Here is a 17020-nt window from a genome sequence, read left to right on the forward strand (position 1 = left end):
TCTAGATGGACCCCTGGCACCCTTCGGGCATCCTTTCCTCCATTGTCTCTCCTAGGATCATCTACTCCTCGGGTCTTTCCATTTCCTTCCCTCTCCTCCATCCTCTCCCCTCAGGGTTGGACTCCCCCCCTCTTGCGGATCTGTGGGCCTCCCTCCTCCCATTCCCCCCGATCACCGTGGTAGGGAAGACAACTATGTTTGGCTCCCCTCTTCTAATGGGTTGTTTTCCTCTACCTCTGCTAGGTCCTTTGTGAGATCCTCTGGCCATGTGGTTCCTTGGCGTAACCTCGTCCGGTTCAAAGGCCACATCCCTCGCCATAGTTTTACCACCTGGAGATGTCTCTCCAACTGCCTTCCCACACAATCCTTTCTCATCCACTGTCACATTGTCGTCAATCCTTCCTATTGCCTCTACCTCCTCGGTCTTGAAGAGATTCCTCACCTTTTCTTCTCTTGTCCCCTTTCCTCCTTGGTTTGGAAAACTGTCCTCGCTCGCTGCTGGCCTTCCCCCAGGCCAATTCTCCCTTTCGATAGGGACTGGATTTGGGTTGATATGACTTTTGTTGGCTCCTCCATTTGTGATACTATTGACAGTTAGCTTTCTCCACTACTATAAATCATCTTTGGATGGAGCGTAACATTCGTAGATGGTCTCCCAACTCCCGTTCCCCGGAGAGGATTTGGAAAGCCATCTATTTTGATGTTACCTCAAAAATCCAAACCCACCATTCCATTAGCTCCTGGCCGATTCCCCTTTCCGCCAAAAATGCTCATATAATCTCCTCCTAGAACCTTATGCCTCCCCCTCCACTACCACTCGATCCCCCCTTCTCTCCTTCTCCCCCCCCCACCTTGTTGTGGCTTTGATTTGATTCTCCTCTTAGGCCCCTCGGTGGTTGTTGCTTATTCTGTTTTTCTGTAGCTTTTGTTTTGTTCCCCTAGAGTTGGCTTCTCCTTGTTGGCTTAAGCCTCCCCTCCACCCCGCCCCCTTGCCCTTGTATTTTCTTTTTCTCCTTGGGTATAAATTTATTTATTTATCCAAAAAAAAGAAAGTGCTTAACAATTGTTTACAAAGTTAATTATTTGGGCATCTTGCATGAGTTTCTAATGGGTAGAAATGGACCTAATAAAACCTAAATTCAACAAGAAGAGAAACAGGATTTTTTTTCTAGGCTCCAAAAAGACCCAATGGGCCCCCACCAAGTACCAACAAGCCAATCACTTTAGGACTACCACTGAGTTTGAGCTTGCAGCAGTAATGGAATTGGAGCAATGCCAGCACCCTAAGGCTTCCAGTGACTGTGTTGCTCAAGTTCTAAAGATGAAATATATATATATATATATTATTGCCGAACTGACCGAAAGTTCACAAAATATTTCGGTTACAAGAAGCCTCAAAACAAAAAAAGGGGTCAACTCTATAGGAATACCATATTTCAACCGCAACTTCAGTCATACTCATTTCGGCAAGATTTTGATGACATTTTGACTCATTCTCGCAAAATTTCGACTCCTTTCGGCAGAATTTCAAGATTTTGCCCCCTTTTGCCAGTGAACTCCAGAACTACTAGAAAACCTCAATTTTTTGGCAAAGTCTAATGTAGAACTAAATTGGACACCCAACTAGACCCAAATCTGTAGGAACTTTTTGACCAGAGAACAACCAAAACCAGTAGCAAACTTATAGCAGAAAATCAGACTTCGACCACAAACCAGAATTGATAAACGATCTCAATGAACAGTAACCAAAAGCAAAATAAATCAGCAGCAGTCTTAGGATTAAACCAGAAATTTTGATAACAATATAACACCTCCAGTAGATTCAGATCACAGATGCTAATAGTCCAGAATGTCACAGTAACACAACAGAAAACAGAATCTAAATCTGGGCAGATATGACAATCGGCCAGAACTGCTTGACAGTTCATTTCAGCAGATCCAGTGGTCTGATTGACCCCAAAATTGGATCGATCCTCCCTCTGGATAGGATTATCCTTCGATCAGAATATGGAGGCCATTGGATGGCTGGTTCTCCAAAAACAGATAGGCCGATAGGAAGAAAAACAGAGAAGTTTAACCCAGAAATCTGCAGAGAAGTTAGATCACTTACCTAAACTACTACAGAAGAGATTCAATAAGAAAACCAGATACTAAAAGACCCACTCGGACTTCTTGCCGCAAAGTGTCGATCGGATCACACACCAATCCCTAACCCTTGATCAAACACAAAGGTACAGCCATGGAACAACCCAGTGGCAGCAGCATGAGAACTTTTTTTTAACTGTCAAAATCGTTCTAGGCTTTCAGGAGCCTCCTCTTCTTTATTTATAATGTTAATGGGGGATGGAATTATAAAATAGAAAGTTCCTCAAAAAGGAAACCAAATATTCTCCTAATACAATAGTTACTAAAAACTAAAATTATAAACTAACTGAAATTAGAAATTAGTTAAAAAAGGAAACTAACTACTAATGACTTAACTCAATTAATAACTTGACTCCTAAGGAAACAAATATAACTCAAATCAAACCCAACTAAAAAGGAAACTAACTAGTAATCCCGTACTTAATCTTAGACCCCCCCTTTTAGACCCATAAAAGTGGTCTATTACACTCAAAACACATGGGATCAAAGGCCCAACATGTATGGAACCCAACCCTAGGCTTATTCCTAATAAAACAAGCCTATTTTGGTAATTAATCTGCATCAGAGTCCTTCATTTTTCTACTGAATCAAGACTTGGCGGTCAAACTATGCATCCATTTTAACATTGGGTAGGTTTGAAGCATCCTTTTGGCCAAATTTCAAACTTTCCACCTATAGTGTTGTTGTGATGGACTTTAATAGATTCTTCTAGGTTCTGAAAAGAAACTACCATTTTGGGTGTATTTTTTTACAGTCTAAAAGTTCAAATATGTTTAGAGATGCTTAATTAGGGATTCCCTGAAATATCGGGCCAAAACATGGCCAACAAAAATGCACCGGATGTCAGTCAAATTCAAAATCTCAAACTACAATTGTCACCCATATATCGGACGAGATGAATAGCTCCACCTCAAACCCAACTGCAATAGGTCGTCGGTTCAATTTCACTGATAGTTTTAGAATTTCTAGACATTTAAGCATCTTTTTTATTTTGATAAATCGGAAATTTTTTATTTAAGGATAAGGCCCATAAAAAACTTTATGAAGCCTCAAAAAGAGACTAAAAGCCCACTAGAAATTAGAGCTGAAACTTTATAGAGGCTCTAAAATGAAATAAACCCTCACCCACAGGTTCTAAAGCAATTTTGGACGAAAATGACTTAAGAGTTTCGAATTCGATGAGTTAAAGCTTGTGTATCTTACAGGAAAGGAATCAATTAGATAAAATGGGAATGTCTCCCACGACTCTGAAGCTACATGGTGTTAGTGAAGAATACAGATCAACCTAATTGATTATTTATTCCATCTATGTAACCAGAGAATCATCAAATGTTCACGAATATTTCATGGAGATAACCCTGGAGATCTTTTCGTTATCTTAATTGAAAGTTCAAGTGCAAGGGCTTTTACAAAAATCCTAGAATTATTAAGGGAAACCAGTGTCAAAGTTCAGATGTGGTTTTTTATGGTACAAACTACGATAGTTGGGGAGTTCCCCAGCCTTCATCTACCCCCTCACCCATGGAAAACTACATTGACGTGACAGGGAATGCAATGCATTTCAACAAAAGGGTTCAAAAAAAGTGATCTCATTGAGCCCAAAAGGATGCACATAACCAGACAAATTAGGACCAAAGATTTGATTAAACATAAGAAAACAAACAAAAACAGAAACAGAAATAAGCCTTCAAGGAGTACCAGAAAGTGATCAAAAGGCAGCAAAGGTAATCTCATAGGAAGAACCAACAATTAAAGGTGCAAGTGTTTGTCCACCTCTGCCAACAGAATTAAGAAACATCGCTGAATACAATATTTAGTGCAGTCAGAGGCCAAGAACCAGCCCTGTTCCTGTATCAGATGGTTATGGGCCTTTGTTTTTAATATTTTGGTTGTAATGGGCTCACATATAAAGCCAAAATTTTAGTCCAAGGGTTATCAATTTTTGGTCTTTTTCTAGTAGCATTAGGAGTTTTGAAGTCTAATTTGTTGTTTCATCCTAGTGTCATTTGGACTTCTGATGTTGTCTTAAGTTTCTAATTCCTAGTCAGTTTAGGAGTCCAATTATGTTCTTTTAGTCTACTATTGGTCAAATCAGTACTGTTTTGAGTTGTCCTAGAATTTGGGAAGTTCCAGTCGTATAAGAGTCAGATTTTGAGAGTTCTACAAAATGTAATGTACCCATCCCTCTAGCTATTCAAGTTGACAGAATAAAATGTAGTTTTCTTAAGTGGTTTGACAGCTTACGAATTAAGGTATCTTCTCTGTTCTTTTTTCTTCAGAAGTTACGGTTCACATGTACTGTTCACTATCTCATACCATACCTAATTCTTGTCCTCCCTCTATTGTACTATTTCTTAAACCCTAATAAATTTTAACCTATTTCCCACCACCATTCTTTGTGATTCAGCCTTTGAAAATCCATTAACCTTAATCTGTGCTGCATCAATCTTACATATAGCAGGCATGGTTAGCTGAATCTGAGTTTTCTAAATTACCATCAGGACTCATAAATCCTAAATTACTTCATTGCTGACAGCACCATGGACATGGTTGACTGTACTTGACTTTTCAAAAAAAGCATCATGGCTCAGAGCCTATGTTACAAGGTAGATATATGTATCCATGTGAGATTTCAAAATTTCTCCAGTCACTAACGTTATAAAAAAAAAAGGTAAGGAAGAGAACATACAGCTCGCATGTTTGCACAAGCAGGATCCAAATTAGGTACTTCTAGCCCACGTAAAGCACCCGTTAGCCATTCACATGCTTCAATATTTTGAAGCATGTGTGCGTCATCAAAAGAGCCCCCTGTTAGACATGCTGCAAACTGAAACCAAGATATGGAATTAGAAGGATTTTTAACCATAAGAGGAAAGTTAAAATGTGAGTGAAGTAGAAGCAATTAAACACATGATGAACCCATACAAATGCAAACAATACAACATCATACCTCAGAAGGAACACGCAACCGTTCAAGAAGTTTATCAAGCTCTGCAATAAGCGCTTTATTATTTACAGACTGCATCTCCAACTTATTATTACGAGTTTCTATCTGGGTATGACAACAGAAGATGGGGAATTAGACAGGTAATTGACAGCAATAAAAGACCAAGTTTTTATTTTTTATAAATAACAATTTCTTGGAAGTCAGAGATACTAGTAGAATACTGTTACAGCCCCAGTGGAAGACAGCATATATAAGCGAAACAAAATAGAGATTAGAGAGCATCAATTGCCTTCAAAGTAAAATGTATCCATCCACCAGGGTTATCAATGATAAAGAAGCACAATGCTAGCACAAAAACACCAAGAAAAATATGGAAGTCTAACTGCTTGACCAGACAGAACAATTCCAAGGGAAAGCTTTGACAGTATGGAATGACAATCCATATGAGATCCATTAGAGGGAAGCTCTCAACACAGAGGGGGAAGCCTATGTACATCACTAGCCCTACTTAGAAAGCTAATGGAAGGACATGCCTGCTAAAGTTAAGAAGTGAACGGTATACCCGCCATATTGATTGACTTGTTCATTAAAATGAAAGTAAAGCACCAACACCAAACAAAGATACAAGGAACACAAGATATTCCACCAAGGAATGGAACAGAAAATTTTCCACCGAGGAACGAAGAAATCTCCATATCCATACAGATAAAGCAAAATACTGTATTGAAAACTGGAATAGCATAAACAAAGCCACATATGAATGCAAACATATGAAAACATCCTGAAAAGCATTTGTTAATAAAACAGCATAAATAAGAAGTAAATATTCATTATGGGCTGCCAAAGTGAAATGCTAAATCTTCGTTATGGGCTGCCAAAGTGAAATGCTAGACAAAGAAAATGTGTTCAACAAGGATATCCTCAAGGACAAAACAGCATTCATACTTCATGAATGAACATGACCGTACCGATTCAATATCCTCTCTCATGTGCCTGAGTTTTACATTAAAAATGCCCAGCCACTCATCCATATCATCCACACAAATTGATGCTGATTCTAGCCCCTGCAATACCTGCATGATTCAAAAAGCCAAAACAATTAACTAGCCCCTCAAAATGAGCCGTTGACCTTCATACAATCACTTTTAAGTCTTATATTTATAAGTACTATTTTTTATTACCAATCAGAAAGAGGGGAAGGAAAAGAAAAGGTCCATCTTTGTCACTGCTGAAATGCTTGAAAACATAAATAAAACCCAAAAACAAGAAAAACTGACTACCTCCCGCTTTAAGAAGATATAGAGACATGTAGCACAATCATTCATAAAATAAAAATAGAAAGAGAATGGCGTGTTGTTACGTCACATAAAAGGGTCAACAAACAAGCTTTAGCAGTTTTATAGGAGTCGCTCCCTAAAAAAGGATAAATTTATTGTGAGGTCCAGCCATTTGCAAAGAAAGCCACTAAAAGGCACAAGGTGATGAGTATTCAGGTCAAAAAAATGCTTTGAAAAGGGAAAGCATGTAAGTTGATGCAAGGCATGGCCCAGGATTGAATGGAATGGCCCAAGTAAGCAGTCCAAGCATTTGAGACAGGGATGATGCCAATGATGGACGTAAAATCTGAATTTTTTTTTCTTTTTCCTCCATAAAATTCAGTTACTATAGGATTATGAAGACCAGGCACAATAAAGAGAATAAGATTAAGGAGAGGCTAAATTTCACAAGAAATGAAGTTATTATAAGTATCCACGCTTCCACAAAATATAAGGTTACCTCCTCTATCAAAGGTTCACTTTCCAAAATGGCATGCACATTTGCCGCTTCCAAGGCAAGAAGTTCTCGCTTCAATCTTTCAGAAAAAGCCTCGGCTTCACCAATACCCATGACATAACTATAATCGTAGGAACAAGATTAGGACTAATTCAACAACTAGCACAACTAGCAATTATGTGCGACAGGAAGGGGAACAGAGTATCTGGATATACATTTACTAAAGGAAAGTAAATCATTCTGTTAGTAAGTATAGGATGTCATTTTTTCACATGAGAACCAACATATGTAGTGTAAGAAGCTACAGGTAGTTTTCTGTAAATGCATTTTCTATTTAGACACATAAGTCAGGTTGTTTATTGTAATTACCAGAATTTATCGCATTATAAATATGATACTTTGCAGCCAATTAGGGTAACTTCTTCTCTAATCAGTCTGCTTTTTCTTCTTCTATTATCTTCTTCTTTTCCTCTTTTTTCTCTCCTTTCTTCTTATCTTGGACAAGGCTAGAGATATTGGTTATTCTTGATCTGATTACATTGCATGGTATCAAAGCAAGTTTAATTAGTATATCGATTCTGGTTAGAGATACTTCAAGGTGGCACCTGTGATTTGTGCATCAATTACTGTTGCTTGTGTTCACGGTGTGTTCCCTTTTTAGTTCCCTTGCTAGTTGAAATAAGGAAACAAGGAATTGATGTGTCGCTGTAACTGATCTGGACATCTGGTATGTGGACTGATCATGGTGCAGGCGTGGTTTGATAATGCGTGGGATCTATAGTTGTCACGGCATCAAGGTTAACCAAGGCGGTGGAGGGTTATCTAAGTGCTTAGGCGAGAAGGCACCCACCTTAAGGTGAACTAGGTGACCAAGTGTTATTTTTTTATTTTTCCTATTTTTTATCATTATTTAGTAAGTTGTATATCCCTTGTATCATAAAAAATAAAGATTAAACAACATCAACTCATTAAAAATCAACATTTAACCATATTAAATCATAAAAAAATTATATTAAGTCATATCAAGTTTTACAAAAATAAAAATTTAGAGAAATGCTCTTGTTCTATAATAAGTTTGACTGGTCAAATGATTTTATTTTTATATGAGACTTTTTGTATTAGTTATAATATAAAACCAACTTTTAAACAAGTCTAAGATTACTTAAATCTATGTTGTAATGACAAAGTTATGCTCCAGTCAAACTTATTTTTAAGTGCGCGAATGTTGTTAAAATCGGCTGAATGAAAATAATTTTATAGATATCAAAACAAAAGATTATTTTACTGGACTTTTGGTTTTTAGCAATGTTTTAACATGATAGAATTTATAAAATTTTCATAATTGAGAAAAACCCCAGCATTTAAATGTTGAAAATCGCCCCTATAACCAAAATCCAGTTTTTGTTCTTGGACTGGGGGGTTGACTTTTTATCCTTTTGGAATTTGATTTTTAAACTATTTTTATTGGATTCAAATAGGGGGTATTTGCTTATTTATGAATAATATCTTAAGTAAATGAAATAACAAATATAAAAGGCATTTACGGCATGCAGTGCAACAAGGCGACTGTCGCCTAGGCCCCAGGCAAACCGCCTGGACGCCTAGTCGTCGCCTTGGTGACGACTATGGTGGGATCTGATTTGTCTTGGTTATTATTCTTCAAGCAATCCAGGTGTTCTACTCTCTGTGATATGACTTCTTCATTGGAACAGTTCTGCCAGTCTGAATCAAGTTGTGAAAATCTGTAAAGGGCATCTTTAAATTGTTGGATCCAGCCAATTTTGTAGACTTGTTCTACTATCAAGAGTGGTCAATCGACCTTAGATTCAGGATCATCAGATCTGTTTGGCTGCAGTCTTTTAAGAATCCTTTCCACAAGTAGGATTTTTCAAAAAGGCAACTGTCCTTTTTCAAAATTAATCCATTCTTTGCAATATTTCTATCCTAATAGAACAAGGTAATCGAGCTAAATTTCAGAGCCATCAGGGCTGTTTTACTCCCTGCGATTTAGCTGTGTTTTCTCTCCAGGATTTGGTTGCGCTTTCTTCAAGAGATTTGGCCTGATTCTGATCCGATATATGGTCTGGCTACTGTTTTCGGCTGTGATATACTTACTGCCTCTAGGCTGAGCATAGTTGCCACAGCGGATACGTTAACCTAGGCATTAGAGGAGGGGGGAAATCAAAGCGACACCAACAAAGCGCCGAGGCAACGCCTTGAGAACTATGATTCTGAGATCTGGTTATGATTATTTCCTGAAATATGGTACAGTTTCCTCCCTATGGTTCTGTTAAGTGATCTGCCATGTCGTTCTGGTCTGTAACTTGTGGTCTGTTTATGATTCGATATATTGGAGCTGAAACTATTTCTATTCTGCTGTGCTTTCTTCATATATCCATAATGGGTGATTCTAAACCATCGGTGGATGCTGCAATGTCCAAATCAAAGCTATAAAATTTAGTTCTTGTGGGCACAAACTGTGAAGCTTTACATCAATGCAAAAGGAAAACCGGCCTACTTAAATTCAAAACCTCCACCTAAAGATTCCAAAGCCTATAATAATTGGATGTGCGCGTGATGTCAGTCAGACTAAATTACCAAGGGGTAATCGGTCCCAATAAGGTCCACTATAAGCTCCAACAAGTACTTAGAACAGATCAGATTCGATAGGAAAGATAGATCTGGAAAAATGCAGAAATTAGGTCAAATACCACCACCTGATCATTTACTAATCAAGGCTCAGTTGAGCCCCATATGCTGGTCAAGTGTTACTCTTATATTACTTGATAAAACCTCCAGATGCTGGAATTGACCTCAGCTTGAGGGGATACAACTATAACCTGAACTAGGAAGGAATTTAGGGTTATTTGAGAGATTTTTAACAACTCACAAACCAACCCACAGATGGGCCCCCAGTGCTGGTCGAATCTCTCTCCTAGGGGAACCAACCAAACCCTAAAAAGGTGCCTTCAACCGCCTTCCCGCCTTCTGGTTTGGGAGTCACAGCTGGTCCAAATATCCACCAAATTGGGTATCGATCTGGGCAGCAAAGGTGGTTCTTGTCCTTCAATCTGTTGCTGTCGATTGGTTGCTCAAGAGGGCTTTGATGTAGATGTGAAAGCCATTCAAACCAGCCAGGCTGGTCCAGCTGTGAACTGGTTTTCTTTGGTCCAGCCTCCCACTGAACCAGCCCAGATCCAGTTCTGTTGGACCAGATTTGGTTCCTTCTTTCTCTCCATCGATCCAGCACGGCAGGATGGATTTTCTCTCCATCAGGCAGCAAACTTTCCCCCAGATTTTGTCTTCATCTGATTCTTCTAGAAGGCCTACAGCTATCCCATCAATTCTGTCCATCGATTTCAGCAATAGACTAGGATTTTGTTTCCATCTTTGTTCCTTTCTTAGGAAGCAAGTAGTTTCCTTTTCTTAGGTTTATTGTTAGTAGATCTTAGTTTCCTTTTTGTTTTCTTTTATTTGTTAGACCGTTATTTGAAGGTTTCTTAGTTAGCAATTATTTTTATTCAGTTTGAAGTTTCCTATTTTAAATATATCCTTTTGTAATCAATTGTAAGGCTGTATATACATCCCCCGTCAATTGTAATAGCTGGAGATTAATTAACGAAGTTGTTTTGTGAGCCATGCTTACTACTTGGACCTGAGAAATGTTTGTTCATCAACTGAGAGAGTTGAGGGTGAGAGACCCAAGAATAAGATAGCCATTCCCTATCCCCCTTTCTTCCTCCATCGATTCTCATCGTCTTCCCTTTCTTCCTTTTCTGTTTTATTATTATTTATTGAGTAATTGAGTGAGTGAATCAAGCCTACTGAAGCCATTAAAGACCTGCAGCCCTTGAAGAACAGCCCAGAATCCACTAATCGATACAGCACAAAAGAGGGTCTTCTTGGACAAGGGTCGAACCTCAGATCTCCCTGATCTGAACTCTGACCAACCAGCCATTATAGGGTTTTGTTCCAGCCCCCAAAAGAGCCACTCGACCAGCACAGCAGGCCTCTTGGAGGCCTCCATAGGAAGTCACAGCTTTTCTCCCTTCTCAGCCTTAAAACCCTAACCACTTGGTGGATTTCAGCAATATTTGGAGGACAGTTTGGAGGTTTCCTTAGCCACACTCAACCCAAGTTTGAGGCTCATCTGAGCCTTGGTATGTGAGTTATCAATTTTCTTTTATTTCAGCCAATTTTCTCTATTCTGAGTAGTTCAACTTGGAGATAAGATCTGAAATTTAAATCTGAGTTTGGTATGGAGTTTGCACAGTTAATGGGGCTGTTTGCTTAGGTAAATGACCTGACATCAGGCTAGTTCAGGCTTGATTATCCACTCAACTCACAAATAAAATAGAAGAAGAAAAGAATAGAGAAGGATAGAGGGATAGATGTGGGTGGGGGAATAGGTCTCTCAGCCCTGGTCTCTCACCCACAGCTATCTCAGCTGTTGATCATCCTTTCTCAGGAAACAATATGCATAACAAGCATAATAATGTGGATCTAGTGCCTAGAGCACTGGCTTGCGGGTTTTGCTTGAAGAGCAGGCACCAGGAGGTCACCAGATCGACTCGTCACATGGGTGTGTGAGTTGCATTTAGTGTCCCCCCTCCCTCTCCCTATCATTCCCCCTACCCCTCTAGTGTGCATGAGTAAATTCCCATTGGGAAGTTCAATAGAAAATAGCCAAAAAAAAAAACAAAAGCATAAAAATTGCTTCTCGAAACTTCTCCTTCATTCCATCGATCAAGGCTGTTTATATAGCCTTGTAAAGTTGAATTACAACTTAGAAATTCTAAATTAGGAAACAAAAACTTCCTAACTTCTATGCTTGCTAACCAAGAAAGAGGCAAAATAGAAACTAAACTAAGACTCTCCTAAAGTGAAACAAATATTGCTGCCTAACTAAAAATTAAAAGTAGAAACAAAATCTTCTCTTCAATCACTGAAATCGATACTTGGGGGCTAAGCATCCACAAAAGACAGAATTGATGGTGACATTGATAGAACATTAGAACTAAAGGGGCTGCTTCTACAAGTCTCTTTCTTCTTCAATTGATGGGAACAACTGTGGGGCTTCTAGAAGAACCGTATGAGGACAAAACTGAAGAGAACTGTTTGCTCGATTAAGGGTTTCCCTAGCTGGTTCGATGAACAAAACTGAAGCAGGTTGGGAATAGACCTGGAGCATTAGGTTGACTCGATGTGATGATCCAACCTACATCAGTGCAAGCGATACATTACTGGTTTGGTTATGGAACACTGTTGCAAATGTTAAGTTTCATACTACAGCAAACAGCATTTGGCATGATGTGAAAGAGAGTTTTTCTCATGCTAAAAACAAGTCACAAGTGTACAATGTGTGAAAAGATCTTTAATTTTAAACAAGGTAACAAGTCTATGGGTGAATAGTAAAATGCACTCAACGGCATGTGAAGAACTGAATGTATATCAGCATATCAATACTGACTTGGAACAGTCAGAAATTTAACGTGCTGAATTTCATGTGGCTAAATTTTTGTCTGATTTAAATCCTGACAGCAGCCTGTCAAAAAGTCACATTTTTGGTGGAGAAAATGTTCTTTCTTTGAGTTCGGTGTTTTTCCGTATTCACCGTATTGTTTTTCCCTCCTCACTTAATCTGAATCACCTCTCTTCCAAAGAAAACTCTACTTGGAGGTTGGCAATGGAGGTCGTGCCAGAAATTCTGGATTTCCAGAGAGAGGTCGAGAACATGGTATTGGTGGTCGTGGAGGACAATGCTCCAACCAAATTTTTTGCCACCGTACTTATTGTACTAAAACAAATCATACTGTTGACAAGTGCTGGGAAAAGCATGGTAAGCCTCAGTGGGAGATGTGGACCAATACATCAGTAGTTGATAACAACTCTGAAATGGTGGCATCTAATGATACTAATCTGGTTACTTGACTTACTTCATCTAGATCCAGTCAATCAGTGACTGTCTAGCAATGATAATCATCTTCTGAAGAGAGTACAACAACTTGAGACTTAATCATCCACCTCCCCATTCACTGCTACACTAGCCCACACAAGTAAAGTTGCGCTATTATCTTCTTCATCTGCTGCATGGGTTATAGAATTAGGTGCCTCCTCATATGACTCGTAAGTCAAATGTACTTTCCCAATTCCAAAAAGCTCCTATTCAATATCATTTTCGGTCGGGTGACTTGACTCTCTCCAAGCTTCAGCAAATGGTTCCTAGTTGCAAGTCTATATCGCATATTAAGTGTGAAACATATGAGCTTGGCAAGCATCATCATTCACCTTTTCTTTCTCATGATGGTTTTAGGATTCTATTTTTTTTCTTTAGTTTATTCAGATATTTGGGGTCCGTGTTGAAATAAAAGGAAGTTTAGTTTCATTATTCTATAACCTTTGTGGATGATCACTCTCAATTAATATATTTGTTAAATGATCATTTTGAGTTCTTGCCAATCTTCAAACAGCTTTATATTGAAATAAAAGCTCAGTTTGGTATCAGTTCAAAGGTGCTTCATTCAAATAATCCTCTTAAGTATTGAAATTTCTGCATTTTGTTCTGAGCATGGTATTATTCATCAGATTACTTGTTCATGTTTCCCTCGCCAGAATGGTGTTGCTAAAAGGAAGAACCATCATCTGCTAGAAGTTGGTAGATCATTGTTACTTTATATGAATGTTTCTATAACTTTTTAGGGATATGTTGTTCTCACTACCTATTATCTCATTAACCATATGCCTTCTACTGTTCTTGGAAATCAATCTCCAGTATCTGTTGTTTTTTTTCTTCTTTTTTTTTTTTTTTAAAACCACCTAATGTTTTTCTGTTGAAAAGTTGTCCCCTCATGCCATTAAGTGTGTTTTTCTTGGGTAATATCATACTTAAAAAGGTTATCGATGCTATGATCATATTTCTCATCAACAATATATTAGAGTTGATTTTACCTTCTTTGAGAGTTCTCCATATTTCTCTGATGAGGGTAATGTTTTAGACAATGAGTTCCTTCATTCTCCTTACTCTGTCACTCCTGCTGATTTTGTGTTAGTTCCTCTCGTAGGTGATTCTCCTCAATCGAGCTCTAAGGCTATTCAAGTGTATAAGTGTCATTCTAAAGCAATTGGTAAAGCTTCTAATTCTTGCCGCCCAGTATACTGTCAGAATCCTACTTAGAACACCATCTGACATTGACTTACCTATGGCCATTTGAAAAGGTATCCATTCATGTACTAAAAAATCTTCAATTACTATCCTATTGCTCAATTTGTTTTTGTTTCTCATCTTCCTACTCCACTGCTTACTTTTGCCTTGTTCTTATATAAGAATTTTGTTCCCAAAACTTGTCAAGAGGCTCCTTCTCATTCTGGGTAGACAATGGCTATGGATATTGAGATAGATGCTATGTAAAGTTGCCAAACATGGAAGTTAGATGATTTACCTCCTGGTAAGGAACTTGTCAAGTGTCATTTGGGTGTATGCAATTAAGAACAACCCTGATGGCACTATTGAGCAGCTAAAAGCTTGGCTAGTTGCTGAACGCTACACTCAAACCTTTGAAGTTGATTATTTTGAGACGTTATTCCCTGATGCTCATCTCAATTATATACGTGTTCTTATTTCTCTAGCAGTTAATCTTAATTGGCCCTTATATCAGCTTAACATTAAAAATGCATCTTGGTGTGGTGAATGGTGATTTACATGAAGAGTTTATATTATAAGCAACCTCCTGGATATTCCCAAGGGAAGAGTGCACAAAAAGTGTGTAAGCTTCGTAAGGCCATTTATTGTCTGACGCCGTTACCGAGAATCTGGTTTGACAAGTTCAGCAAGGTAACCACTGGTTACGGATTTGCACAATACTGTTTTGACCATTTTGTTTTTGTTTGTTGTCATGGTTCCAAGGTGACGGTGTTAGGAGTGTATGTTGATTGTTGATGACATTATCATTTCTAGTAATGATTTAGCAAGTACTAACCATGTCAAAGCTTATCTACAACAACACTTTCAAATGAAGGATTTGGGAGCTCTCAGATATTTTCTGGGAATAGAAGTTGTTCGAAGAAAAAAGAGTGTTAGCTTACCTCAGAGGAAGTATGGACCTAGCCTCCTTAACATGGCACACAACATTTTAAAGCCTTGAGGCCCATAAGCCAAAGAGGACAATATTGTGCAACCTTAACAGGACCGGGGCATTACAAAGATAGTCGAGGGGGAAAAGTTTTAAGGTGACACCAACAAAGCGCCTAGGCAATTCACCAGTCCAGGCAAAGCCACATTGGATGCCTTGACAATTATGATTAGATAGATCCATAGTTGCCTAGGCGTCGAAGCCCCTTGGACTGTTTGGTTGCCTTGTTATCACCTTGCGTCTAGGCCCCCCTTCCAACACCTTAGCTCGCCAAGACACCATGACAACTATGATTAGATCTTTTTGTTGAGACTGGCATATTAGGCTCTAAGCCTGTTGATACTCCTATGGATCCTCAATTGAAGCTTGGAGTAAGTGATGATAAAGATTTTGTGGACAAACACCAATACAAAAGGTTGGTTGGCAAGCTCATCTATCTTACCATCACTAGACCTGACATATCGTTTGCAATTGGTGTCATCAGTCAATTCATGGATAAACCTAAACAGGTTCACTTGGGAGGTAGCATGTTGCATCTTAAGATATCTTAAGGTGCTCTAAGAGAAGTTCTTATTTGTAAACGTCATAGTCATATTGATATTGTTGGTTATCCTAATGATGACTGAACTGGAACTGAAGGTGATAGAAGGTCTACAATTGGTTACTAAACGTTTGTTGGTGGTAATCTAGTTACTTGGAGGAGTAAGAAGTAGACTACAGTGGCTAGGTCTAGTGCAAAAGCCGATTACAGAGCTATGGCTCATATTACAACTGAATTGATGTGGCAGAAATCACTTGTTTAGGAGTTTGGATAAGTTAAAACAAGCCTATTAATATGTACCATGACAAGTAGGCCACTATTTACACTTCTAGTATTCCTGTTTTTGTGGCCGTACCCAGCATATAGAAATTGATTTGTCATTTTGTTCAAGATGTTGTGAAAATAAAGTTGATCTCCACTTGTTTTGTTAGTTTAGAGAATCAACTTGGTGACATGTTTACCAAGGCCTTGTTTTGAAATACCTTTGTACAGGGCTGTTCCAAGCTGGACATGGATGATATCTATGCTCCAGCTTAAGGGGAGAATGTTAAGAAGCCGTAGGGGTTCTCTATAAATACATATTCATGAGCTTATGTGTAAAAACAGTAAAACACATAAGTCAGGGTGCTTATTGTAATTAGCAGAATTTAATTTATTATAAATATGATAATTTCCAGCCGAGTAGGGTAAATTCTTCTCTAACTTCTTTTCGTCTTTCTCTTTCTTTTCTTCTTCTCTTGAGCAAGGCTAGATATTGGTTATTCTTGATCTGATTCTGTTCATGTATAACTGTTAAGGCTTCTAGATTCTCAGTTAATTTGTATTCTATTTGTTTACAGAGCTTTTCTTCACAAACCACCTCTTCTTTTTAGATTTTCACCAAAACCTACCTCTTCACTTTTACAACAGAAGCACCTCCTGATTCTACTAAATTACAAACTGCCAAACAACAGCCACTTTTTCGTTGTTCAGATATCTTCTGAGGCCCCTTACTCCTTCAAAGCAAAGGACGCATGCTACCTTTTACATATGCTTTTCGGGTAACATAACATAGTATCTTCAGAAACAGAGATTAAGGGGCCACCCAGGCTAAGGCAAGAAGCCTCACCCACACTGGCCTTTTGCATGAGACTAATAAAGCCAATACCATAATGATCAATGGTCTTTTGTTACTATTCCTTTGCAAAGGTGGAACAGCTCATTCCTTCTAACATTTGTTGAACATCACAATTTTGTCATGGAAAGCACTATGTGGTGTCGAACACTTGCAGGTCACCACTCTTAGATTCCTATCAACAGAAACGCTTTAGGCAAAGCACTTTTTCCGGTACTCATCCAGTAATCCGATAATGCATTTTCATATCATCTAAAAGATGCCTTCAGTTAACATAGGAACACACATGCTTTTAAAGAAAGCTATGCAACTTGTAATATACAGTAGCCTGTGTCAATTGCTCATAAGCATTTAACTGACATGCCATGTCA

At 38.5% G+C, this 17020-nt stretch overlaps 1 protein-coding gene across 3 annotated transcripts in view; it reads right to left on the reverse strand.

Moving 5' to 3' along the window:
• Window positions 1-17020, reverse strand: part of LOC122084656 (exocyst complex component SEC3A-like) — a 68141-nt gene that overhangs the window by 27912 nt on the left and 23209 nt on the right. For all 3 annotated transcript variants that reach the window (XM_042653079.1, XM_042653078.1, XM_042653077.1), the window contains exons 7-10: window positions 6869-6986; window positions 6061-6165; window positions 5096-5197; window positions 4835-4972 (exon numbers count right to left, since the gene is read on the reverse strand). In XM_042653079.1, coding sequence (XP_042509013.1) covers window positions 4835-4972; window positions 5096-5197; window positions 6061-6165; window positions 6869-6986 — 463 coding nt within the window. The remainder of the gene's footprint in view (window positions 1-4834; window positions 4973-5095; window positions 5198-6060; window positions 6166-6868; window positions 6987-17020) is intronic.

This window comes from Macadamia integrifolia, chromosome 7, assembly GCF_013358625.1.
Source record: "Macadamia integrifolia cultivar HAES 741 chromosome 7, SCU_Mint_v3, whole genome shotgun sequence".
Taxonomy (NCBI): domain Eukaryota; kingdom Viridiplantae; phylum Streptophyta; class Magnoliopsida; order Proteales; family Proteaceae; genus Macadamia; species Macadamia integrifolia.